Source organism: Melanerpes formicivorus, unplaced genomic scaffold, assembly GCF_026170545.1.
Source record: "Melanerpes formicivorus ecotype bairdi unplaced genomic scaffold, bMelFor1.0.p_v2 SCAF_1, whole genome shotgun sequence".
In the NCBI taxonomy this organism is placed as follows: Eukaryota; Metazoa; Chordata; class Aves; order Piciformes; family Picidae; genus Melanerpes; species Melanerpes formicivorus.
Window position 1 is genome coordinate 4327177 of NW_027142353.1, and position 27234 is coordinate 4354410.

The 27234-nt window shown below is 44.5% G+C and overlaps 1 protein-coding gene across 3 annotated transcripts in view; it reads right to left on the bottom strand.

Annotated features, from left to right (window-relative positions):
* Positions 1-21772: 21772 nt before the first annotated feature.
* The window catches only part of TBC1D4 (TBC1 domain family member 4), a 120434-nt gene continuing 114972 nt past the window's right edge, over positions 21773-27234 (bottom strand). For all 3 annotated transcript variants that reach the window (XM_068153669.1, XM_068153583.1, XM_068153744.1), the window contains 2 exons: positions 27033-27209; positions 21773-24080 (listed from right to left, as the gene is read on the bottom strand). In XM_068153669.1, coding sequence (XP_068009770.1) covers positions 23853-24080; positions 27033-27209 — 405 coding nt within the window. In that variant the 3' untranslated portion in view covers positions 21773-23852. The remainder of the gene's footprint in view (positions 24081-27032; positions 27210-27234) is intronic.

Below are 27234 nucleotides of genomic sequence, written 5' to 3' on the forward strand. Positions count from 1 at the left end.
TTGGTTACAACAGCACGTACTTGCTTGCTGGTTTGACAGCTTGTGCTGCCCTATCCATAGACCTGCTTATTATATCAGGTTCACAGAGGTTCAGGAGTAACTCAAATGTGAAAGACAGTCCTTGTTTCGCTTCACACCAGTGTTGCAAATGCTGCACAAACGTACCTGTAATTTCCTGAAGGACACATTGACCCACAGACCACTGTGGGACACCACTATTTTTCATCAGTGCTTCAGGGACTAAGAACCTGAAAGGTTTGTTGATGTTTTTTTGTTGTGTTCTTTTTTCTTTTTCTTTTTTTTTTTTTTTCCCTGCAATGATTTAACAATGGAAATTTACATCACATGAGATCTTCCAAATATAGCCTGTACTGATGAGAAGAGATATATTTATCTCCCTTTGTACTTCCCTAAGACCACCAAAGATACAAAGAGTAGAGGTTATTAAAAGTGATGTGCCAGCTGTATTAGTCTTCCTACACTGCAGCTGAATACATGGAGTTGAATTTATTGACTGGAGTTGAATTTATTGACTAGATTTACATACTGAACACGGAAACCCAGAAAAAGATTCCTTCACTGAACTGGGGAAAGAGACTGAATTAAGGAAAAAGATATCTGGGCTTTTATTAAATTAAGAACTCGACAAAAGAATCTTTCAACACATAAAGTGGCAACAAGATGTTTTCTGCTGCATATGTCTTTGCAGTCCAATATATTAGAAGCTTGGGAAATTATTCATGGTCTTCTCCTCTGAAATAAGTCAGTGGAGAAATGGAATATCTCAACTACTTTCTCCTAGGCTTGAGATAGCTTCTGATATTGACTAGCTTACTCACATGGCTAGAAAAATCAAATATTATCAAAGAAGAGAAGATAAAAACTGGATGCTTCATTCAGATAGCCATTTATATTTTCTCTGACTTATTTGAAATACACAGGATAATATCAGAAAAAATCCTGAAATGTACACAAACCCTGAATAATTTCAAGACTCGTTCCTGTTGTCGTGTGGGGGTAGACTCAGTAAGACATCTTTATTCCTTATTTATACTCAGTGCTACTATTACAGAACAGTTGTAGGCTTTTTTCCTCAACAGGAATGTAATGAAGACAAATTAACAAAGGCAAACTCATCCTTGACTCTTTTCACCTCTGTTTTACCACATGGTAGGTGAAGAACAGCAGTCTCTCCAGAAGCAGTAGTTAGGATTCTCTTTCATTGATAGCCATGTACAAGAAATTAAAAGAACGTGGTCGATTTGAAAGCAATGCCTTTTCTCATTCAGTTGAGGAGTCCACAACTCTGTGTTCATAGATTCAGCTGAGCTGCGCATTGCTTAGGTGTAAAATCTTTGTCTTTCGGTGTGGCTAATACCTTTTATTGGCCAAATTCCTGAGGGATTTCATTACAAGTTTATACATGACCACTTAATTGACTTATGCCAGAAGGAAGATGATTTATTAAATAAACATTATTAGATTTAATCATGTTTCAGAACTGACTTCTCCATTGATGCTGTGCAAAATACAGGAGGCAATGTAAACACCCACATCCTGAGGCAAATGGGAGCAGTAGCTATGCTACCCCTTACACTGTGCTTCTTGGTCAGTTTGCAAATAGGGGAAAAACTAGGCAGAAAAACTTCAGTGGACTTTTACTGTGAGGTTTAAAACCATTCCGGGGGGTTGGTTGTCAAGAATCTCCAACTCAAGTCAGTTCAGCAGATGGGTGAAGGAATAGAATAGAATAGAATAGAATAGAATAGAATAGAATAGAATAGAATAGAATAGAATAGAATAGAATAGAATAGAATAGAATAGACCAGGTTGGAAGAGACCTTCAAGATCATTGCGTCCAACCTATCATCCAACACCACCCAGCCAACTAAACTATGCAACCAGGCACCCTGTCAAGTCTCCTCCTGAACACCTCCAGCGATGGCGACTCTACCACCTCTCTGGGCAGCCCATTCCAATGGGCAATCACTCTCTCTGTTATCTGAAAATGCAGAAGTGGTCCCTATCTATTGCTGTCACTATCTGCAGTTAATGTGAGTGAGAGATTTCACCAAAAGTGCAATACATTCCTCAAACAATACATTCTACTCAGAAGTAGGCAGCTATGGACTTACCATTGGATGAGATTTAAATCAACAGGTCCTCCCACAGCCATCCTTCTACAGAAGGCTATACTACAGCTGAAAACAGAGGTGTGATCCACATGCGAGAGCTTTGACTGTGTCTTTTCCTTTCCAAAGTCAGAATGAAGCAACATTTGGAGGCAGCCTTGCAGAAAGCCATGGGAGCCTTCTCCACCTCACCTTGCCATGTGGAGCACATCGCCATCCTCTCTCCACAGGCTGCCCACAAGTCTGGTCTCTGTCCCAGCCCCCAGATATATCACCCTGGGCTGCAACAGCAGCTGCAAATTGCTTGGATATACAGAGCAGGTGGCGAATCCCCAGTCTCTGCTAGGGTTGAGAGGATTTTATTGTTAAGGTGTTTTAAACCTCACCTCTGCATTCATCCTGCAGAGATAAAAGTAGCTACACAACTTACAGGCCTTAATCAGACTTGCTGTGCTGAATTTAGGGAAGCAAAATGAATACTTGGAGCCGTGGGAGAGATCTCAATATAGAGACCAGAACAGGAAAGTGTGAAAGTGTGTCTCTGGTGGAGGATGAAAATCAGTGCAGGCAGCTGCCTATCACATAGCACAGGATTGTGCAGTGTATCGGTCAGTGCTCACAGAGGCACAGGAGGTTGCTTTGTCCTTACTCTGTCTTCTAGACAGTCCGTGCTAGGCGGCTACTTCCCAATTACCAGTTCTCCCCACTACAACTGGAAGAGTCAATATTAATGTCTTAGCATATAAAGTAAAATGTTCTTTTCTGAGGGAAAAAAAAAATCTCATTAAACACATCATTCCCATAACAAATAACAGCAACATCAAAAATGTCATAAGTGTCATGCATCCACCTAAGTACAGAGTGTATAGTTGAAAGGCAGACCTGAGAAGCTCTGCCAGGTTCCCTTGCCCACAGCAAAAAAGGTCACCCCAAAGCAGGTGTCAGTGCTGCTCCAACTTGACGGGTCAAAACAGAGAGACATGCTTGCAGACTGGCTGGGTTGACTTTACCAGTGTAATTTGTGTTATTCAGCTAATTCCTGAGCAACAACACTATTCACTGCTTACTGAAAGACTAACTCTGTCAGGGTAGTAATTTTCCCCATGAAATACTCAAGTAATTGAAGGAGCAGAGATCTTTGCAAGCAGACAGGAATGCTGGGTTTCATATATACATACATTGTAACTTTGCTATCATGATGGAGCTTCAAGGGGGAGTTAAAATATCAGGTGTGATTCAGTTTATACACCCATGTGCGCTGAAGGTCCAGCGCAGTACCTGTTTAAAATGAGCTGGTTTCTACCACAAAAGACTGTGCTACCAGTGTGAGGGGATGGAGTCAGTACCGTAGTCACCTCTCTTTCCCCTTTCACTTCTGTCAGCTTGTATCTTCTAAGCATACACAAGTGCATTGTCTTCTCAGACAACAGGCTTCAAAAACAAGGGGGAAAGATGTATTTTTCTGGGTCTAGATGGCTCAAAGGACCATACAGCTACAAAAACCTACCCACAAGGGGATTGGCATGAGAAGACATACAGATTATGATGTGGGAAACTAAAAAAAAAGTAATTATATATATATATAAATGAGGCAGTTCACAAGACTAAGAAAAAAGGTGTTAAAAAATGTAAAGAAACCCCGAACCTGATGCTTTTCAGGCTCCTAACCAGTAACTGCTGAAGCTGTGAGAAGACAAAGATCATTGAGCTGGAATATTGGTAGTAGTTCTTCCACAAGGGAATAAAAAGGTCACGATGACGTCTTCCCTCCAAGATGTAGTTTCCTAATTTTCTCCCCCGCACCGGGAATGAATTCACTGAGAAAGCTGTGCCCTTGTGGAAGGCGTGAAATCTTCTGCTTAATATTTACATCTTTACCGAGCAGTAATACGGAAAAAAGGTTTGGGGAATGTAGAAGCAGGCAGCTTGGGGAACAGGCTGAGCCTCTGCAGAGGCAGACAGCCACCTACCGCCAAAACCGTGGAATAAAAACCAGGCACACTGGCTTCCCGAGAGCTGCATTACAGAAAACCATGCCTCACATGAAGCAGCTTTGCTTGACACACCAGGCAATCCATACTAGCCAGTATCAGGACTAACCTGTCTCAGGAAACATAATATTTTTTCTCCCACTGACACGTTTGTGCTGCATCTAGGGGGAAAAAAAAAATCAGAAGCAGGTGATGGAGTGGAAGCCTTTTCTACCATACAGATACACTGCAGGTTTTCAGTTTCCATTTGTGGAAAATCCCTTCTCCCCTCTTCCTCCACCCCCCTCTAACACACGCAGTTGAATTCACAATGAATCCCCACAGACTGAAACGCTGTGGGCTCCGACAAGGAAGGGCAGTGAAAGGAGGCCAGCAGTGCAAATTGGAGCAGTGGGAGTACGCTGCAGGTAGCAGAGTATCAAGATTATCCAGGCACCACAGCCAACAGCTTCCACCTGGAAGGAAGAGAAACAAAAGCCTTCCTTTGTGTCCCAGGGTTTAGTAGGAATTAAGCACAGCTCCCCTTTGTGGCAAGCCTAGACTCTCACTGCGATCAGGGGGCAGCCAGTAAATTCCCCAGGCTGTCCTCAGAGAATGGCCTATTTTAAGCCTGCTTGCAAACATCTCCCTGCGTATGTGCTGTATTTTCACGGAAGAATAATTTAATCTTCATTGCCATCATTAATTTTTGACAGAGAGCACCATATGACATCCTGTTTACAGCCCACTAAATCTCCATTATGAAGCCATGCTTACAGAAAGAAGAACAATCTGAAGAGCTGTGTTAACTTTTATGGTAACATTCCAGCCCTGAAAGACAGAAAGATGATTAAAGTTACCAAAAAAAAAACACCCAAAACGCACACACATACAAAAACCTCACCAAACAAAAAAAAAACCAAAACACTACCACCACATTAACATTTTGCTATGCCGTTTTCATGCTCCAGAGCAAGAAAGCCTTGTTTAAATAATCCATAGTAATACAGCAGACAGCTTTAAAAATGCATGTGTAAGATATTGGCACTCATCCTTATTGCAATATTTACCCTGCTGCCTCCAGTGGCACTGAACAGCACAGGTAAGTGCTGCTAGTTAGAGCTAACAGATATTCCGTGACACAAGCAGAGATTTAACTCTAGCAAGTGGGATTTTGTTAATACTTCTTCTCACAACTCATCTAATTTCATTTAGAAATCTAAGGAGTATTTTTGTGAGCAGTGTTAATTTTCCCCGTGGTAAACCCACTCAGAATCAAACCCCACCATCAGCAAGGAGAATTGAGAAGAACCAAGAGCTCAGGGCAGCTTTCAACACAGAGGCATGATGCACAGCCAAGGTTATGAGTGAGGCATAAAACTGTCACTAAATTAGACCAACTGGTGTCCGTAGGTACACAAAAGGTGAATACTGCTGAGCAGTTACAGTAGATCAGTTCTCTGTTGCTGTCCGGTGCTGATGATACATGGCAAGAGCACGTAGGCATCTTGTCACCATTTCCCAGTGCAGCCATATTGCCAGAGTCAGTCCTGGCTGGGGTTGGACCTTCATGTCTGCAGTAGTACTACATACCAAAACAACCTGCAGTGTTAGTGCAGGGCTGGCTACAGCCTGGTCCAACACATCTGTCCCTTTTAGTGATAGAGTCCTGAACACTGAAGCTCCTCCATGCTCAGGGTCTCCTCTGAAGAGCCGAATATCCCAGGCCTATCACCTCTGTTGCATGCTCATGCTCTGCTAGCAAGTCCAAGTAAGGTGAGTTGTAGGTAGACATTCTATCCTTTTGGGTACTATGAAATGGGAGAGGTGTTCACTAGATGTGACAGAACCGTAACACCATTTCAACAGAAAGGTAATCTCATGGTTCATGCCTAGGTTTACCCAACTATGTTAGGCATACCCAATTAATGTAACACTTCCTCAAAAGTCAGTGAAACAAGAGAGGTCCCTCCAGAGAGTAATTCCAGTCATTGACTAAATTACTTGAAAGTTAGCATGACACCTGGATTATCCTCTGGAGGTCTCCCACTTCTCCCCTCCTGCAAAGAGTGTATATAAATACTCAGATACATGATGCACATGGCTGGGTAAATCTGGATAACTCTCCTCCTACCACTGTTCCTTATCTTCACTATGAGACTTTATCTTTTGCAATGGTTTGAAGGATATCCAAGACACAGCCAAGATTTCTAGCCCTACCTAACTATTCCAGGTAGGATTATTAAGTATTTTTTGAGGTGTTTAGATATGTATTTAATAAAGTACTTCCCCTTCAACCTGCTTTAAGCAGCAAACATTCTCCACATGCACCCCATTTCCTTTGGAATTAAGAAAGCTGAGTCATGGCTCAGTACTGTAAAATAACCCTCATCAATATTAACTCCCAGTTAGGGTATGACTTCAGTGGTACTCTTGAGGTGGCAGCTCATGACTGTACAGGGTAAATCCAAGTTTGTGTGGCCACCTCCATTCAGTGGGAGTCTCTGGAGGGAATTTGTCTGGGAATCAAGATGGTAACAATGAGACACTACAGCCAACATCACAAAAACTCCTACAAAAGTTTCTCATTTTGTGTATTTTTGCAAATTTACACAAAGCCTGGGTTTCAGATTTATTAGCCTTTTCAGTCTCCCAAAACATGGCACCAGGCACCCATAATTCTCTTTATCAGAGGAATGAATACAATTCTGCAGATTTAGTTTAGTTAATGCTGTTTTTCTAGCATTTGATAGGGTGATAATGTGACCTAGGGTGACAGGAGCAAAACAGAGACTAACAGTTTTGACTGTTTTTTTTCACCAGGTACCCTCAGAGTCAAGCTTTATGCTGAAAGAGCAGGAGACATTTTAATCACCACTTTCAGGTACTCCTATTGGGATACTACTGGTGGCTATCACATATGAACGCTTTTTTTAAACATAATTGTTGTCAGGGCATAGCACAGCATTCACCTGGGGAACATTCATGCCCTGTTTGCCTCCTCCTCTGCAAGCCACATGTACACTTACCCAATTCTATTTTTTGCCTCCTCCAGACATTTTCTTAACAAAAAGCAGTTCTCTGTTCTCACAGCCTAATGTCCACAACTGCTTCTTTTGTGTTTCCCACACTGGTAACAAAAGCCCTCCCCAAGTCTCCTCTTTGCTCAGCCCTCATAGTCCCTTATCATAGAATCATAGAATCAACAAGGTTGGAAAAGACTTCAAAGATCATCAAGTCCAACCTGTCACCACAGACCTCATGACTACTAGACCATGGCACCAAATGCCACATCCAATCCCCTCTTGAACACCTCCAGGGATGGTGACTCCACCACCTCCCTGGGCAGCCCATTCCAATGGCTAACTCTCTCAGTGAAGAACTTCCTCCTCACCTCCAGCCTAAACCTCTCCTAGCTCAGCTTGAGACTGTGTCCTCTTGTTCTGGTGCTGGTTGCCTGGGAGAAGAGACCATCCCCCTCCTGGCTACAATCACCCTTCAGGGAGTTGCAGACAGCAAGAAGGTCTCCCCTGAGCCTCCTCTTCTCCAGGCTAAACAATCCCAGCTCCCTCAGCCTCTCCTCCTAGTGCTTGTGCTCGAGGCCTCTCACCAGCCTCATTGCTCCTCTCTGGACATGTTCAAGCGTCTTAAATTGAGAGGCCCAGAACTTAGAGGCACTTGCTCCTGCATCCCAGTCCTATCTCAGCCTTCACTGGGGGATTGCTAAAAGGCTGATGAAAAAGCAGAGGAAAGTTGAGAACCACTCCTTGGCCCCTAGAGAGTCCACCTCACCTTTGCTGTCCACACCCCTCTGCTGATCCCTCTGTGCCACTGCACCACCACCACCAGCATATATCCCTTCCTTTTAGGTTTCTGGGATGAAGTGTAAGGAGCAGGGGTAGGATAGCCAGGGAGGGAACACTGAGATGGTCCTGTTGCTCCTGAAGATTACATCACTTCTGAATTGCCCGGGTCATCTCTATCTCAGCCTGGCACCCTTCTGCTCTAACTCTCCCTGCCACATCTGCTGTGACCCTTGCCCTCCGTGAACCACTGTGCTTTGTCTCTCCTTTCCCTCCAGCATGCTGAGCAAATAATAAAGCTTTTAGTGCAGGCTGTGGTCAGAAAGGAGCTGAGAGAAACAGTTATTTTTACTGACATTTCTTTGTTTCCATGGCTATTAGGGACAAAATTGAATAAGGAGGTAGAATCAGCAACCCCATCAGCCCTGCACTGTGGTTAAAGGGCTGTAAACCCTGCTGAGAAACTGGTGATCATCTTTTTGCTTTCTTTTTCCTTCTGTCTATATCTAATGCATGTCTGCTTAATAGCTCTGACAACATTTGCCAAGTGGAGATCAGATGCAGGATTTGGAAGAGAGAATAACTGTTAACAGCTGAATGTAACAATTAAATTATGCAAATGAGAAGAGCACTTAAATACTTAGGTAGCAGACTGCAGAAAGCTCACACCCCAAACCCTTGCAAACTCAGTGCTGTTCTTTAAGTTAATGCTACATGGTATAATCATAGAATCAATCAGGGTTGGAAGGAACCATAAGGATCATCTAGTTCCAACCCCCCTGCCATGGGCAGGGACACCCCACACTAGATCAGGCTGGCCAGAGCCTTGTTCAGCCTGGTCTTAAATACCTCCAGGGATGGGGCCTCAACCACCTCCCTGGACAACCCATTCCAGGGTCTCACCACTCTCATGGTGGAGAACTTCCTCCTCACATCTAGCCTGAATCTCCCCACCTCCAGCTTCATTCCATTCCCCCTAGTCCTATCACTACCTGAGATCCTGAGAAGTCCTTCCCCAGCCTTCCTGTAGGCCCCCTTCAGATACTGGAAGGCCACAATAAGGTCACTTTCAGAGCCTTCTCTTCTGCAGACTGAACAGCCCCAACTCCTTCAGTCTGTCCTCATAGGAGAGGTGCTCCAGCCCTCTGATCATCCTCGTGGCCCTTCTTTGGACACGTTCCAGCACCTCCATATCCCTCTTGTAATAGGGGCTCCAGAACTGGATGCAGTACTCCAGGTGGGGTGTCACCGGAGCTGAGTAGAGGGGGAGGATCACCTCCCTTGACCTGCTGGCCACACTTCTCTTGATGCAGCCCAGGATGTGATTGGCCTTCTGGGCTGCAAGTGTACATTGCCATGTTATATAATAAATATAATAGCCATGACTGTGTGTGACTTTTCATGTAGAGTGATAGTACTAAAGCTTCTGTATAAGGATACCCAAAGGAAGTTATTCTCAGTAGACACCAAATAAATGTTCTGCACACCCTTTATGCCACTCTACTGAAACTTATTTTATCACTTACATGCATGGAGCAATGTACATTTAATTTTTTTTTTTTTTAAAGAAGGGGAGCAGAGGGAAAGGCAACAAACAGAGCACATGGATGCTGTTGCATTTGGAGGGCTACAAAAAGCTAACCACAATGATGTCATGTGCTCTAGCTGCTTGGCTTGGTGTTGGGATTTTTCTGAAAAGAATTGCTCCTCTTCACTAGCAGTTCAGAGGCCAGGCCCAGGAGATTCAGGGAATTTGTGCACTGGATCTTCACTCAAATGCTCACCTCATCCTTTCCTGGATTTCAGAAGTTTAAATGGTGCTGAATTTGCTCTTTGGAAAGGGGAGAAAGTTTTAATCACTTCAAAGTGACTGCTAAAGTCCCTTTGGTTTTGTGACAACATTTAGCACATGGCTTGTTTCGTGTGGCAAAAAAAGAGCCCTGTTTGTGGGGAGCAGTGATTCTGGGGGCCATCAGGGTGTTGGAGGGCTACCAAGGACTTGGCGGTGGGTACTTTCTCCTCTCTACTTCTTCACAGTGAAAGAGAGGTAACCATTGTATCTTGAAATGTTTACAGCTTAGAGAGGGTTACTGGCAGAGCCCAAGAGGGAGATTATCAACCTGACTTGTGACTCTCTATCTCAGGATGACAGTCACCTTCCACATGCAAAGAAAAGCGTCATGGATTTCTCCTCATACAGCTAATGCAACCTTAGTCCACGTTGCCTCCTGCAATACATGTTCCTCTTTCTCTTTTGTTTCTCCTTTTCCTTCCATACCTTTGGGCCATTACACTTTTAGCTGTGTCTGGAGTGGCTTGCTGTTGTGCACACACTACAGATGTTGGTAGAGGAGACGTTTATTTTACAATATTGAACTAGGCCCTAAACCCTCCAACACACTCAATCTACTTGAGGCATCTGCAGCAGGAAATTCTTCTCTGCTTTGCCTGCAGCTTCAGGCAAAGTGCCTTTGCTATCCATTTTCCTGTTGTACACAGGATGGACTACTGTTTATTTCTGTATTCAGAGGTTTACAGTGAGACTCTTTTCAGGCTCTAACTCCCCTGTGAGGAGAGGAAAGAAAAGGAAGGAGAAGAAAAAAAAAATCAAGACAAACTACTAGTCTGGATCACACCACAGTTTGAGATCAGCAGTGCCTCAGGTGCTGGCATGTGTGGAGGGGCAGTGAGAGTATTGCACTCCCTTCTACTTTTCGTGCCCTCCCTGACATGGTGGCTAGAGACCCTGACTCTGTCTTGAAGGTCTCTTCCAACCTGGTCTATTCTATTCTATTCTATTCTATTCTATTCTATTCTATTCTATTCTATTCTATTCTATTCTATTCTATTCTATTCTATTCTATTCTATTCTATTCTATGGTCCAGGATCAAGGAAGAGTCAGGGAGAGACTTATGTGCACTCCAAGGAGGAGAGGATCTTCCATAGCACAGATAGCCTGAGGGTTCATGTTTTGTTTAATAGCTTGTTCATTATAATTTCCCTCAAAGCATGCCATAAACGGGAGAGAGAGAGGCAGTAACTACAATCCTTTGAGGGTTTAATCATGCTCATTATTTGAATGCCTAAATATAAGAATAAATAAACAGGCTGTGGGGGCTATGTTACATATTTTCACTTGCATTCTTTACCAGCCAGAAATCAGGCTTCTCATTTTTATAACAATTGTGCTAGCCATTAGGTGATTACATAGAGGGAAAGAAATGAAGTACCACACCCCTTCTTCTATGGTTGGTATTTGGGCAGGGAGAGGAGAGGAGAGAAGAAAGGAATGGGCAAATGTTTTAGGACCCACCACAGACAGAGAAAGGTGGTTACCAAAACTAGATGGATGAGATTTACTCTTTGGAAATGTCTCTCTGGAAAAATCAGTGCTGAGCCAGAAAAATTGATGATGACTAAGTCAAGCCTTCCCGCTTCTAAAAACAGGCATCTACAATAAATCTGCCTAAACTGTTCATAACTGTCCTGGGCCCACACTGTTCATAATTGCCCTGGACCACACTGTTCATCTTTCTAACTCACATCCTTTTTCTCACCCCTCTTTGATTTAATGGTAAATTTCTTGGGACACCGTGCATCTTTTGCTGTCTTTGCATCTCTTTAGATCCCATTATATCACAAATAAATACCACTTCCAAAATGCAGTGTTCTCCCCTTAGCAACTTTGCATCAGTTTAGTGCTTTGATCATAGGGATGCTATGATAACTTCAGGTTGTGCTAAGAAAAAAATACATATTTTTTGTAAGGAGTAAGTAGGACGAGTGTCAAGAAGCCAGGAATCTTAAAAACATTGTCAACTTGTCATGTGCTTTGGTACAAATAAGCTGCTGTAAGAGCCAAAGCTTTTATGACATCTATTTTATGATTTCCTGCTTTTCTCAGTCATCAGCAAATTTGCAGATGACACCAAGTTAGGAGCAGATGCTGGTCAGTTAGAAGGCAGAAGGGCTCTGCAGAGGGACCTCGACCAACTGGACAGATGGGCAGAGTCCAGTGGGATGGCATTCAACAAGTCCAAGTGCCGAGTGCTGCACTTTGGCCACAACAACCCCAGGCAGAGCTACAGGCTGGGGTCAGAGTGGCTGGAGAGCTCCCAAACAGAGAGGGACCTGGAGGTGCTGATTGACAGCCACCTAAACATGAGCCAGCAGTGTGCCCAGGTGGCCAAAAAGGCCGATGGCATCCTGGCCTGCATTAGGAATAGTGTGGCCAGCAGGAGCAGGGAAGTCATTGTGCCCCTGTACTCCGCACTGGTTAGGCCACACCTTGAGTACTGTGTCCAGTTCTGGGTCCCTCAGTTTAAGAAGGACATCGAAACACTTGAATGTGTCCAGAGAAGGTCAATGAGGCTGGGGAGAGGCCTTGAACACAAGCCCTATGAGGAGAGGCTGAGGGAGCTGGGATTGTTTAGCCTGGAGAAGAGGAGGCTCAGGGGTGACCTCATTGCTCTCTACAACTCCCTGAAAGGTGGCTGTAGCCAGGAAGGGGTTGGTCTCTTCTCCCAGGCAACCAGCACCAGAACAAGGGGACACAGTCTCAAGCTGCGCCAGGGGAGGTTTAGGCTCGAGGTGAGGAGAAAGTTCTTCACCGAGAGAGTCGTTCGTCATTGGAATGGACTGCCCAGGGAGGTGGTGGAGTCACCGTCCCTGGAGGTGTTCAAGAGGGGATTGGACGTGGCACTTGGTGCCATGGTCTAGTCATGAGGTCTGTGGTGATAGGTTGGACTCGATGACCTTTCAGGTCTCTTCCAACCTTAATGATACTGTGATATGTGATACTGTGATACTGTGATACTGTGAATTCCATTTCTTCCTGCTCTCCTATATGCAGCCACCATATACATCCCCAGACCCCTCAACCAAACCAAACCAAAGTTTATTCCAGGGCTATTTAACTACATCAGGCTTGCTTCCACTGAGAAGCAGTTATAGAAGCCCAAACACCTTCATGTGCTAGGGGTATTAATCATTCAAATCCTGGTCCCTCAGCAAGGAGTTGGGTGTGGCTAGCACACAAAGCATCCTCTTGCATTGCTTGTGCATAGCCTCGGCAGGAGCATGTGAACTAAGTTCAAGGAACTGCCAAACAAGGCTCTCTGCCTTTTCCCATGAGATGGGCAGGAATGCTACTGCCCCTAGGGCTGATGGAAGTGAATTTCTTACAACAACACAGAGCTTTGATGCTGCTTTTCTCCAGCAGGCTGAGGTTAGTGAGAACATTGCCCACAAGCCAAGGAAACAGTCAGTGGTCTCACCCTTTGCAAAAAATGAAAACAAAAGGGGAAAGCTACAGAGGTGGAGACTAGCTGCCCTGAACAGAAAACAAGATATGCAGAAGGATCCTGTCCTCCTGCAGAGGACCTACAGCTGGAAAAATATGAGGAGAAAAAACCACCACCATCACCTCCATCCCCAGGTTTAATTCTAATTTGCACATTTTGTTCTGAGGAGGTCAATGGGGACCTTCCCAGGTCAGACTGCATAAAGAGCTGGTACCCAGAGACAGAGCTGGGCTCCTCTCCACTGTACTTTTACATTTCCTTCCATCCATTGACATAACCCTATCACCCAACCCTGTCCTACAAAGGAGTTTACTGTAGCACTACAAGAAGTGTGTTCTTACAGAGAAAAGAAGAACCAAAAGTTTTGTGGAGAACTTCACCAGCCTGCATTAGAAAACTCTTAGAAGTTACCCTTCAACTGACATATTACAGTCCTACACAAGCACGTTACTAAAAGCAGTTATGCCACTGTTCTGCGTACTTCACTTCCCTTCACTATTCCAGTTGGAGTAGGACCATGTAGCTTTTCGTTGTGTTAGCCAGAAAGTGGTAAGGTTCTTCCAAAAAGAAATAAGCTTCTAGCTTTGCTCCTTCCACAACACACAATAGCATGAGTCTGCAAAACCCACCCATTTCAGCGCACCAAAGCCCTCTGAAGTTTTCAGGACTACCACAAGAGCAGAGGACACAAGCATCACAGATATTGGTTAGGATGATGGCTTACATCCAGCCTCAACAGCTGTGATTGCTGAGCAGACACAGGACAGCAGGGAATCACTTCTCCCAGGGCTCTGCAAGCCTACCAGGATCATAGGCTATGCAGGATGCAGATGTATCTGGTCCCCAGATTTTAAGATCCCTTTTCCATCTCCAAATCCTCAAGTACTGTGGAAGGTAATGGTTTGGGTTGTTTTTTTTCTAATTGTTTATTAAATAAACATGTGACATCAGAAATTACTCTGTAGATTCTCCCTCGTCTATATTTACCCAGGCATAATACCAGCTGCCTACACAATTTTTGTCTTACTAATGCATAGCAATAATCATAGATCCACCCACAGCCCATCTATTTTGGTAGAGTGCAGAAATAGACATTAAACCTATAAATGTCAGAGCATGCCTTCATTTTAGATGTTAGTATTATTTAAATGCGCACTTGAATGACGTTTCCCCAACGTGATAGCTTTTCAAATTATGGTATATCACACATGAAGTGCATTGGCCCTGCTTTAAGCACCTTCAGCCCATTAGGCCCATCTATAATTTCATGCTTTTATAAATGCTAACACATTGTAGGAGCGATGTGGTCTCTTTGTTTATGCCCAGGACGCCCCAGGGAAATGCTGATGCCATAATTACCTGAGTATGGCTTGAACATTAGGCTTTGGTCGGGAGGTAAACATGCCTCGTGTTTGTTGTTCAGATGTACTTGAGAACAGCTGTGTCTTGGTGGCTGGAACAGGGTGTGATCTTGAACGTGTCCTCAGCATTTCAGAGCAGGCAGGACATCTGAAAGCAATGCTGTTGGAGGGAAAACACATTAACTAGGATAGGATAGGATAGGATAGGATAGGATAGAATAGAATAGAATAGAATAGAATAGAATAGAATAGAATAGAATAGAATAGAATAGAATAGAATAGAATAGAATAGAATAGAATAGAATAGACCAGGTTGGAAGAGACCTTGAAGATCATCGTGTCCAACCTATTATCCAACACCGCCTAATCAGCTAAACCATGCAACCAAGCACACTGTCAAGTCTCCTGAGCACCTCCAATGATGGTGACTCTACCAAGTAGCAAGTCATCTTTACTCTCTAGCTCTGGGAAAATAGGAATAATATCGTTCTGATCACAGGAGATGCAGTAAGGTTGTGGTGCTTGGGGATGTGGTTTAGAGGGTGAACTTTGTAGAGTAGGGTTATTGGTTGGACTTGGTGATCCTGAGGGTCTTTTCCATCCTGAATGTTTCTGTGATTCTGTGATTAATTAAAAGAAAAGCCAGGAGGAAGGACTGGTTCTCTGAGACTGAGGCTTGGGGAAACTTATTGCAAGAAAGCTTGATTCTTCAAAAAGAAAAACAACTAAGAGCAGAAACAGACTACAGTTAGACCAGATCGGCTCAATGCTGGTTTCAAGGAACACAAAAGAAAACCTGCTCAACAAGAACGGTACAAAAGGAGACACCCAGGATCAGATTGCTGGGCATAATGTGCCTGTTGTAGGGTGTAAGAGTGCTTCCACAGTTCTCTCATGCAAGAGTGGAGGCTAAACACTACAACTGAGGCATCTGTTTCTGAGAAAGACATTATCTGTCTTTTAGCAAGGCCTCTCATTAGAGTAAGTTCTTTGACCACAAACATCACATTTTATTACAGCATGCAAACGCCTCATCAGGCAGGAAAATAAGTTAATTCTTGTCTCTAAAATAAGAACCGGAGTGTGCTGCTCACACACTGCATAGCATAGAAGCTGTGCAATCATCACACGCACACACACAACCCACATGTGCCAAAGCAACAGTGACACCTCGTGGGCAATATTCAGGTTCAAATTTAATAACCATGATTTCTTCTGAAGCATCAACTTTAGCAGGGGTCATTACTGAAAAAATTAAGACATGTGTTTTCGGTAACACTGGGGGGGAAAAAGCCCCACCCTTTACCAAGTACTGGACAGATAGTGCAGACAGTCCAGCAGCATTATACAAAGTTAGATTGTGTTCTGGAGAAGGAGTGATGAGATGCTGACTGGCATTGGGGGCCTACAGCAGGGGTTTAGTTAGAATCAGACCTTGAAGGAAACCTCCCACTCATCCCTACTTTGGTTGGTTTGGTTGGCATCGTAGCACTGTCTCAGTGTATGAAACTAAACCAAATAACGTCTTCCAGGGAAACACGCTGCACAGAACAAGCAGGCACTGAGTCCACAGGACCAAAGCTGACCTTGTCTGAAGCCCCAAAGTGCAGCAGAGGTTAGCACTCCCAGCCCTCCCAGAGCCATACAAAGACTGCATTCTGGGATGTTTAATAAGCCAGGCTTTGCATGGTGTTATTGTGGCTGCTTCCAGACCCTGGCTAGCCTGCATCTGCTCTTCATGCTATGTCCCCAAGTATCTCTATTCCCCAGACTGCCAACTCCAATAAACAAGGAGGAGAATAGAATAGAATAGAATAGAATAGAATAGAATAGAATAGAATAGAATAGACCAGACCAGACCAGACCAGACCAGGTTGGAAGAGACCTTCAAGATATAGATTAGCTCAAGGGTTGAGAGGATATACAGAGAGATCTGGATAGACTGGAGAGCAAGCTAATCACCAACTATATGAACTTTAATACAAGTAATGGCACGAATCTTCACCAGGAATGGAATATTCCTGGTTATATACACAAACTGGGGGACATGAGGCTGGAGGGCAGCCCTGCAGAAAGAGATCTGCAGGACTGGACTGATAGCAAATTGAACTGTCAACAGTGTGCCCTGGCAGCAGAAAAGGCCAACTGTGCCTTGAGGTGAATTCTTGGACCAAACCACTGAAATTCCTTCCTATGTTACAAATTCTTTGGCTTTCTTATAGTGGCATTAAGCAATGCAGTGTCATGTTCAGGAGGGTGTAATTAAACCACTTACAATTAGCTAGATTTGTGATTTCAAGCCAGGTTTTCAACTAGACCATGACATCTATCTATTTATTCTAATATTTTTTGAAACATCTAATGCTTTTTTTTTTGAGAAAAATGAACAAAATGCAACTTTAGAATTTGTTTTTGAAGTTTTCTCTTTTAAGAGGAAAAGAAACAATTTCATTATTAGGAAACAGAAACAACCCAAACTTTCTGGACAAGTTTTCCATCCATAAAAGATGTTAGCTCTTTTATCAGAGCAACCTGTTTCTATTGTATTCCTATTAAGTAGTAATTGTCATTTTAAGGCTAGTTCACTAGCTAAATGGATGGATCTCTTCCCAGAATTGTAAGAATCTAATAGAATCAAATTTAATCGAATAGAAAAGAATTAACCAGTTTGGAAAAGGCCAGCCAAAGCATGCAGATTATCTCTCCTGAGCGAAGCAAAACCAGCTGAGATCAGAAGAGAAGAGAAAAAAGGAATGGAATAGAATAGAATTAACCAAGTTGGAAGAGATCTTTGTGATCATCGAGTCCAACCTATCATCCAACACCATCTAAATCAACTAACCCATGTAACCAAGCACCCTGTCAAGTCTCTTCCTAAACACCTCCAGTGATGGCAACTCCACCACCTCCCCAGGCAGACAATTCCAATGGGCAATCACTCCTTCTGTATAGAACTTCTTCCTAACATCCAACCTGAACTTCCCCTAGCGCAGCCTGAGACTGTGTCCTCTTGTTCTGGTGCTGGTTGCCTGGGAGAAGAGACCAACCCCCACCTGGCTACAACCTCCCTTCAGGTAGTTGTAGACAGCAAGAAGGTCACCCCTGAGCCTCCTCTTCTCCAGGCTAAGCAATCCCAGCTCCATCAGCCTCTCCTCATAGGGCTTGTGCTCCAAACCCCTCACCAACTTTGTTGCCCTTCTCTGGACACGTTCCAGCAAGTCAACATCTTTCCTAAACTGAGGGGCCCAGAACTGGACACAGGACTCAAGGTGTAGCCTAACCAATGTGGTGTACAGGGGGAGAGTGACGTCCCTGCTCCTGCTGGCCACACTGTTCCTCATGCAGGCCAGGATGCCATTGGCCCTCTTGGATGCCTGGGCACACTGCTGGCTCATGTTCATCCTACCATCAACCAGTACCTCAAGGTCCCTTTCTGCCTGGCCGCTCTCCAGCCACTCTGACCCCAGCCTGTAGCTCTGCATGGGGTTGTTGTGGCCAATGTGTAGAACCTGGCACTTAGATGTGTTAAATCTCATGCCCTTGGACTCTGCCCATCTGTCCAGCCTGTCGAGGTCCCTCTGCAAAGCCTCTCTACCCTCTAACAAATCAACACCTGCCCCCCAGCTTGGTGTCATCTGCAAACATACTGATGATAGACTCAATCCCCTCATCCAGATCATTGGGAAAGATATTGAACAGGATGGGGCCCAGCACTGATCCCTGGTAGACACCACTAGTGACTGGCTACCAGCTGGATGTGGCACCATTCACCACCACTCTCTGGGCTCAGCCCTCCAGGCAGTTCCTAACCCAGCGCAGAGTGCTGCTGTCTAAGCCATGGGCTGACAGCTTGGCCAGGAGTTTACTGTGGGGGACAGTGTCAAAGGCCTTGCTGAAGTCCAGGTAGACTACATCCATAGCCTTCCCTACATCCAGCAGGCAGGTCACCTGATCATAGAAGGAGATCAGGTTGGTCAGGCAGGATCTACCCTTCCTGAATCCATGCTGGCTAGGCGTGATCCCTTGGCCATCCTGTAAGTGCTGTGTGATTGCACTCAAGATGACCTGTTCCATAATCTTGCCTGGCACTGAGGCCAGGCTGACAGGTCTGTAATTCCCTGGCTCCTCCTTCCAGCCCTTCTTGTGGACGGGCATCATGTTGGCCAGCTTCCTGTCTTCTGGGACCTCTCCAGTGAGCCAGGACTGGTGGTAAATTATGTAGAGTGGCTTGGGCAGCTCATCTGCCAGCTCTCTCAGCACCCTAGGATCCCATCTGGTCCCATGGACTTGTGGGAATCCAAGTGACTGAGCAGGTCTCTAATGGCTTCCTTCTGGATTACAGGGGAACTATACTGCTCTCTGACTCCATCTGCCAGCTCAGGAGGTCAGTTGTCCGGAGGACAACCTGTCCTGCTATTAAAATTTGAGGCAAAGAAGGTGTTAAGTGCCTCTGCCTTTTTCTTATCTTTTGTTACAATATTCCCCTCTGTGTCCACCAAGGAGTGGAGGTTGTCCTTGCCTCTCCTCTTGCTATTAATATATTTGTAGCAGGATTTTTTGTTGTCCTTCACAACAGAGGCCAGTCTAAGCTCTAAATGGGCTTTTGCCTAATTTTCTTCCTGAATGACCTAGCAACATCCTTAAACATTCCATGGGTTGCCTCACCTTTATTCCAAAGATGATACACCCTCTTTTTTTCCCTTAATTCACCCAGAAGTTCATTGCCCATCCAGGCTACCCTTGTACCCCAGCGGCTCATCTTCCAGCACATTGGCACAGCCTGTTCCTGCGCCTTCGAGTTCTTCCTTGAAGTTGGTCCAGTCCTTCTGGACCCTTTTGTTTTTAAGGGCTGTTTCACAAGGTATCTTCTGAGTTAGTTCCTTGAGTAACCTGAAGTCTGCCCTCTGGAAGTCCAGAGTGGAGGTTTTGTTGCTGCCCCGCTTAGCTTGACTGCATATTGAAAACTCAATTATCTCATGGTCACTGGACTCCAGACAGCCTCCAACCACCACATCTCCCACCAGCCCTTTTCTATTGGTGAAGAGGAGGTCAAGCATAGCCTTACCCCTGGTAGGCTCACGCAGCAGCTGGGATAAGAAGCTATCCTCCATGCTCTCTAAGAACCTCCTAGACTGTCTCCTCTCTGCTGTGTTGAGTTCCCAGCAGATATCAGGCAGGTTAAAATTGACCATGAGAACAAGGTCCGGCATTCTTGAGACAGTCTCTAGCTGCCTATAGAACAATTCATTTACCTCCTCATCCTGGTTGTGTGGTCTATAACAGACTCCAAGCAGGATGTCAGCCTTGTTGGTCTTCCCTCTAATTCTCACCCACAGGCACTCAACCTGATCATCCTTCATCTCTAGTTCCATGGCATCTAGTGCCTCCCTGATGTACAGGGCCACCTCTCCACCCCTTCTCCCTCACCTGTCTCTCCTGAAGAGCCAGTTGTCCCACCACGATTCTGTGATGGCAACTACATAATAACTTTCCTGCTGTAACAAGGCTTCCAGCTCCTCGTGTTTGTTACCCATACTGTGTGCATTAGTCTACATGCTCTTCAGCTGGGCTGCTAATTTCACCTGACTCCAGCTTCCCCAGACCCCCGCCACCAGCAGAGACCAGTCTAAGTTAGCTCTTCTTGAAAACAATAGACTCTTTCTCCTTCCAAGTTGACTGCAAAAACTGAAAGCTCTGTTGTGCTTACCTCAGATTCTAAACACCTTTCCCCCCCCAAACACATAAACAAGATATAGGAATAAAAAGCCATTTATTCAAACTCAGGAGACATTTCTGCTCCCATACAAATATACTTGCACCTCTTTACAGCTGCACAACAGCAACTGGAGCAGAACAGCTCTAAAGCTATTTTGACAGACAAACAGATGGACACAACCATGAATGCCATTCACAGTCTTCTAGATAATCTTGCTGTTTTTTCATGTGAAGATGGTCTGAAGGATACCTTCCTGAGGGCAGGCACCATAGGGATACCCAGTTACAAGGCATGCTTGTGTACAGAATACCAATACTGTCAGAAATGTCCTAATGCCATGAATCACTCACCTCACCGGGGGTTTACTTCTGCAGTTTATTTCTACTCGTCAATGCGGTGTCATCTTCACAAGCTAGACACACAGTGTAGAGTTCATCAAATTACTGTTCTCAACGTGCATGTTGCTACAGTTTGAAGGGGGAACTTCGGCCTACTCCCTGACTGTGAAGACTGGAAGTAAAATAAATTACCATTGCATGCAAAAGAAAAAAAAATGGTACGGTCTATATAATTCATTGGATTGCTTATAGGTTTAGGCTGGGTGTTAGGAAGAAGTTCTACACAGAGAGAGTGATTGCCCATTGGAATGGGCTGCCCGGGGAGGTGGTGGAGTCACCATCACTGGAGGTGTTCAGGAGGAGACTTGATAGGGTGCTTGGTTGCATGGGTTAGTTGTTTGGGTGGCTTGGATTAGTTGATAGGTTGGACACAATGATCTTGAAGGTCTCTTCTGGTCTGGTCTATTCTATTCTATTCTATTCTATTCTATTCTATTCTATTCTATTCTATTCTATTCTATTCTGATATAGAGAAGAGGCACAAACAGTCCTCTCTCTTTCCTTCTTCTGCTTGCAACTTCTGTCTCTCTCTTCTCATGGCCTTGCCAAGGGTATCTCTGTTTTGCGTGAGATAATGGGAAGGAGGAAGGGAGTGGGGAAGGAGGTGACTGGGTCCCCTGGATCCATGCAGGGGGGGTTCTGAGGAGTTTCTGTGTTGTTTATAAATTGGAAATATATACATATTATACATATATTTTGTACATATTCATTGCATTTCATATTTCTAGATTGCAGTTTGCTTGTGAATACAGCTTCATTTGCTTCCAAAACCTTCTAAGCTAGTCTGGCAATTTTTATTTTGGGGGGTAATTCTCTCCAATTAGTTGGGGGGTAATTTCAACCCGTATGTGCTAAATGAACTGCTACAGAAGAAAAATATCTTTTAGTCATTTCATCTTAAAATCAATGCAAGACTATCTTCCTTTATAAGAATTTCTGTCCTCCCTGTGTCCTTCTACAATCCTGTAAGTTTTTTTTCCCCACAGTCAGAAACCAAGACCAGATCCTTTTCATCTTTCACGTAAACCATACTACTGAGAATGCAATTGGCACTTAAGTGTAGAAAATAAAGCTAGCCAGAGGCCATGGGAAATGCAGCAATGACATTTATTGGAGTTTCTCCAGGCATTACATGAAAAATTTTAAAAGTGAAACTGAGGATAAAGCACATTCAGTGCATTAAAAAAAAAAACCAAAAACCCAATTCTGAATAACCTTGATTCGTTGCAATACACACTGACTGCAGTTCCTGGGATTGGTTTTGTACATATACATCAGCTACAATGTACTCTGGACAAAACTGCAAAGAACTGCCTTTTCAGTTAGAATTTCCCGCACCCCCCAGTACAACACAATAATCTTGAAATACCTAGACAGATTCCACATCATTTTATACACAGTGTTAAGACCTTTCGCTCCAACTGTAAAAAGATTGTTAAGTAAATCAGTATCTTTAATCAAATAAAACATCATGGAAGTAAAAAAAAAAACCAAACCAACAAACAAAACAAAACAAAACCAAACAACCCAGGAGACTTGAAGCCCCTAAGTTCCACAGCAGCGTGCAGCAAATCAGCTTTGTTGTTCCTCACTTTGATGTTGGCATCAAGCATGATACTTAGAAAGCAGTGATACTCGGTGCCCCCGCTTTCTAAACTGGGCAATCTTATGCATAAAGACACTGCTGGATTTGGCACTTTGCTTAACTGTTTTTCTTACTAAAAAGAATGTTTCCTGAAATACAGTATAAATGGTAAGAGATAACATGAGCCACCGTGGCACTCAACGGTTCAGACATGCACTCCAAAATACGTGTCTATGACACATTTGTCTAAGCCTTCTCAAAAATTCCACTCAAAAACACTTTAAAATCTATATGCATCTTTTTATGCCTTTAGAAACAAATATTCTCCCTTGAAATGATCAGAGCTTACATCACCTTCTACCCAGAACACTCAAATCCATGACTTGTTTTAAAAAGAACACCACAAAGCAGTATTAAAACAGGAAAAACCTGGAAAGCATTATTAAAACCACACCTCGACTTCAGAATCCCCTTTGAAATGTACACCCACTGTGTATGCAAAAACTGAAAGGTACAGAATACCTGAAACTTGCTTGGTCCTCTCCCATGCACTTATGCTCGGCTTCCTGCAACCTGCCCCAATTTTCCCTTCAAATAAAATTTACGAACACCCTTCTGACTCCCACTATGATAAGACAAGGCTTCTTGTAGTATTTCTTTGGTTAAATAAGAATTCCTTACAGACCTAACTCTTACAACAGTGTTCTGTGGAAAATGAACATCAGAATAAATGCCATCCCACGGCTTTGCTTCCTTCCTCCTGTCATCATGATCAAGCCAAGGACAGGTGGAAGCAAACAGGCCAGAAAGGGAATTAGCAGTCACTGTCAGCTCTTGCCTTTACAAGTTCTGCAAGCGTGTATTGATACCTACTTCTTAGCTCTGAGTTACAGAGGTGGAGCTATGATGCTTTTCGTTTCCAGTTCCAACATGCATGTGGAATTATGCTGCTGACTGGTACAGCCCAGGCAGCGAATGGCACTAGAGCTCTTTCTATAAGAGAACCAAGTCATGATACTTATTCTGCTTACTGGTCTGTGCACACAATGTCAGCAGAATTCAAAGAGAGGCACGCACGAAATCACACAGATTTTCTGCAGAAGATGTGAAACATGCTGCTCTTTGGAGGGAAAAGTACATTCTTTTTTTTTTCTTCAAGTATTATTCAACATACATCCATACATCCAGACACACACAGACACACTATCCTCCTGTCACCACAAGACAAGCGCGTCCAGAGCGAATTTGTGAATCACCATTATCTCGGCTCTGACTACTGAAATGTCTCTTTTCCTTTAGGACAGCTCTAAATATACATCTACTCATCATAATTACATGTGAGAATTCTTTATTTCCCCCTTGTGATTTATTTACATAATCATTAAAAAAAAAATTAGTAGCTTGAATTTGCATACTGACATTTGAAGGCCCATCTGTAGCTATGAGTGTCCCAGCACTAGTTTTGGATAATACTATTGCTAAGTCCTCTGAAAAGCAGCATACTCGTTTTTCTCCACCCCCACCCCCTTTTTTTTTGTTTGCTTTGTTTTGTTTTGAAGAAATGCTGCCTAGAATATCCTGGTTTATGGCTTACTCCTTATTTTATTATTTGGATTGCAGTTGACTTCCTTCAGGAGCAGTTCACAGTCAGATAGTGCTTCTTCTGGCAAATACTTTATTATCTGCTCAAGTGTCTTGTGATACATTATCTTCTCCTCTTCCAGGGACTGAATTGTAGTCTTCATTTTGTTCTCTCTAGTTAAGAGAGTCTCCAGGCTGGATTCCAGACTCTGAATTTTAGCATGGGCAACCTGTAAACAATAACATTATCTTTATAATGAAATTGAGACATTCTGAATAACCTTTTTACATTATGATATGCTATATGTTAAGGAAAGAACTTAATTATGTAGATGTTTGTAAAAGGCAAATGATACAAGGAATGCCTACTGTGTTATCATATACAGAATCTCCTTCTAGTGACCAGATCAATCTGAAGGATTTCTGAAAGCCTTACAGGTGATTTGAGACATGCAAGTTGTAGCAAGCGAGGGACAGTTGAGAGTAACAAGGAACTGAAATTGCATAAAGAAAAAGGGAATCATCAGCTAGGGCAGTACTAGAAGAGACAACTTGTTTGACAGTGACGGAGCAATGGGAATGCTGTGTAGTAAGCTATATTAGCAGAATGGGGATGCTAGAGAGAAAGGAAACCCTATGTCCCCTATTCTCCAATAGAAGACCTACAGCTTCCTCTGGGGAAGGAAAAAAAAAACAATACCCTCTTGAACACCTCCAGGGATGGTGACTCCACCACCTCCCTGGGCAGCACATTCCAATGACGAACAACTCGCTCGGTGAAGAACTTTCTCCTCACCTCGAGTCTAAACCTCCCCTGGTGCAGCTTGAGACCGTGTCTTCTTATTCTGGTGCTGGTTGCCTGAGAGAAGAGATCAACTCCCTCCTGGCTACAATCCCGCTTCAGGAAGTTTTAGACAGCAATGAGATCTCCCCTGAGCCTCCTCTTCTCCAGGCTAAACAATTCCAGCTCCCTCAGCCTCTCCTTGTAGGACTTGTGCTCAAGGCCTCTCACCAGCCTTGTTGCCCTTCTCTGGACACGTTCAAGTGTCTCAATGTCCTTCTTAAACTGAAGGGCCCAGAACTGGACACAGAACTCAAGGTATGGCCTAACCAGTGCAGAGTACAGGGGCACAATGACTTCCCTGCTCCTGCTGGCTACACTATAAGCTTCAGCAGAAGGAAGCAGAATACTGCCTCGAGTTTCTGGAGAAAGCAAGCCTATTGCACTGTGGATGATTTCTTAAAACTTTCCAATAGGGAAGCAAAGAGATGAACAGAGAAATTATTTTTCAGCAAACTGCACTTACCTGGCCAACAGATTTTATGGCAGATAAGGACAGAGATATTTTTAGAAAAAGAAGTCTAAATCAAGAAGCAAAAGTCCAAGAAATGACAAAGGAGTGAAAAAAAAACCAACATCTAATGGAAGTAAATCACTGTAATTAAGAGAACTGCTCAACTGCACAGCATCTTGCAGTTAGACAAGCTCCAGTTAGCTCCAGTTAGGGAGTTAGCTCCAGTTGGGGAGCTGCACAGTTTCCCTATGTTCCACAAGGAGGTGGTTGGAACTCTCCTTAGCAGCTTGGATCCCCACAAGTCCATGGGACCAGATGGGATTCATCCTAGGGTGCTGAGGGAGCTGGCAGATGAGCTGGCCAAGCCACTATCCATCATTTTCCAGCAGTCCTGGCTCACTGGAGAGGTCCCAGAAGACACGAAGCTGGCCAACGTTGTGCCCATCCACAAGAAGGGCCAGTTGGATGAGCCAGGGAATTATAGGCCTGTCAGCCTGACCTCAGTGGCAGGCAAGATTATGGAACAGGTCATCCTGAGTGCAATCACACAGCATTTAGAGAATGGCCAAGGGATCAGGCCTAGCCAGCATGGATTTAGGAAGGGCAGGTCCTGCCTGACCAACCTGATCTCCTTCTATGATCAGGTGACCTGCCTGGTGGATGTGGGGAGGCCTGTGGATGTAGTCTACCTGGACCTCAGCAAGGCCTTCAACACTGTCCCCCATAGCAAACTCCTGGCCAAGCTGTCAGCCCATGGCTTGGATGGGAGCACACTGCGATGGGTTAGGAACTGGCTGGATGGCTGAGCCCAGAGAGTGGTGGTGAATGGTGCCACATCCAGCTGGCAGCCAGTGACTAGTGGTGTGCCCCAAGGATCAGTGCTGGGCCCTGTGCTCTTTAACATCTTTATTGATGATCTGGATGAGGGCATTGAGTCCATCATCAGTAAATTTGCGGACGACACCAAGCTGGGGGCAGGAGTTGATCTGCTGGAGGGTAGAGAGGCTCTGCAGAGGGACCTGGACAGGCTGGACAGATGGGCAGAGTCCAACGGCATGAGATTTAACACATCCAAGTGCCGGGTTCTGCACACTGGCCACAACAACCCCATGCAGTGCTACAGGCTGGGGTCAGAGTGGCTGGAGAGCGGCCAGGCAGAGAGGGACCTGGGGGTACTGGTCAATGGTAGGTTGAACATGAGCCTGCATTGTGCCCAGGCAGCCAAGAGGGCCAATGGCATCCTGGCCTGCATCAGGAACAGTGTGGCCAGCAGGAGCAGGGAGGTCATTCTGCCCCTGTACACTGCACTGGTTAGGCCGCACCTCGAGTACTGTGTCCAGTTCTGGGCCACTCAGTTTAGGAAGGATGTTGACTTGCTGGAACGAGTCCAGAGAAGGGCAACGAAGTTGGTGAGGGGTTTGGAACACAAGCCCTATGAGGAGAGGCTGAGGGAGCTGGGATTGCTTAGCCTGGAGAAGAGGAGACTCAGGGGTGACCTTATTGCTCTCTACAACTACCTGAAGGGAGGTTGTAGACAGGCAGATGATGGTCTCTCCTCCCAGGCAGCCAGTACCAGAACAAGAGGACACAGTCTCAGGCTGCGCCAGGGGAGGTTCAGGTTGGATGTTAGGAAGAAGTTCTACACAGAGAGAGTGATTGTCCATTGGAATGGGCTGCCCAAGGAGGTGGTGGAGTCGCCGTCATTGGAGGTGTTCAGGAGGAGACTTGATGGGGTGCTTGGTGCCATGGGTTAGCTGTTTGGGTGGGTTGGATTGGTTGAAGGGTTGGACGCGATGATCTTGAAGGTCTCTTCCAACCTGGTTTGGTTTATTCTAAATGGTTTATTCTAGGCAACTTCTCATTTAAAAAAGACAGGTAGTCATTTACCTGTAACTTCTCCAACAAATCCATATTTTGTCTCTTCAGATTACTGTTTGCTCTCTCCAGCTTCTCCAGGGGTTCACCTTCATCACAGGGATTCACATTTTCCTGCAGTTCATCCTGAAGAACGTGATATTCAACTTCATAGGCATGGAGCTGTTTTGAAATATCCATCTCAAACACCTGCCATAAGAGGAAAAACTGTTAT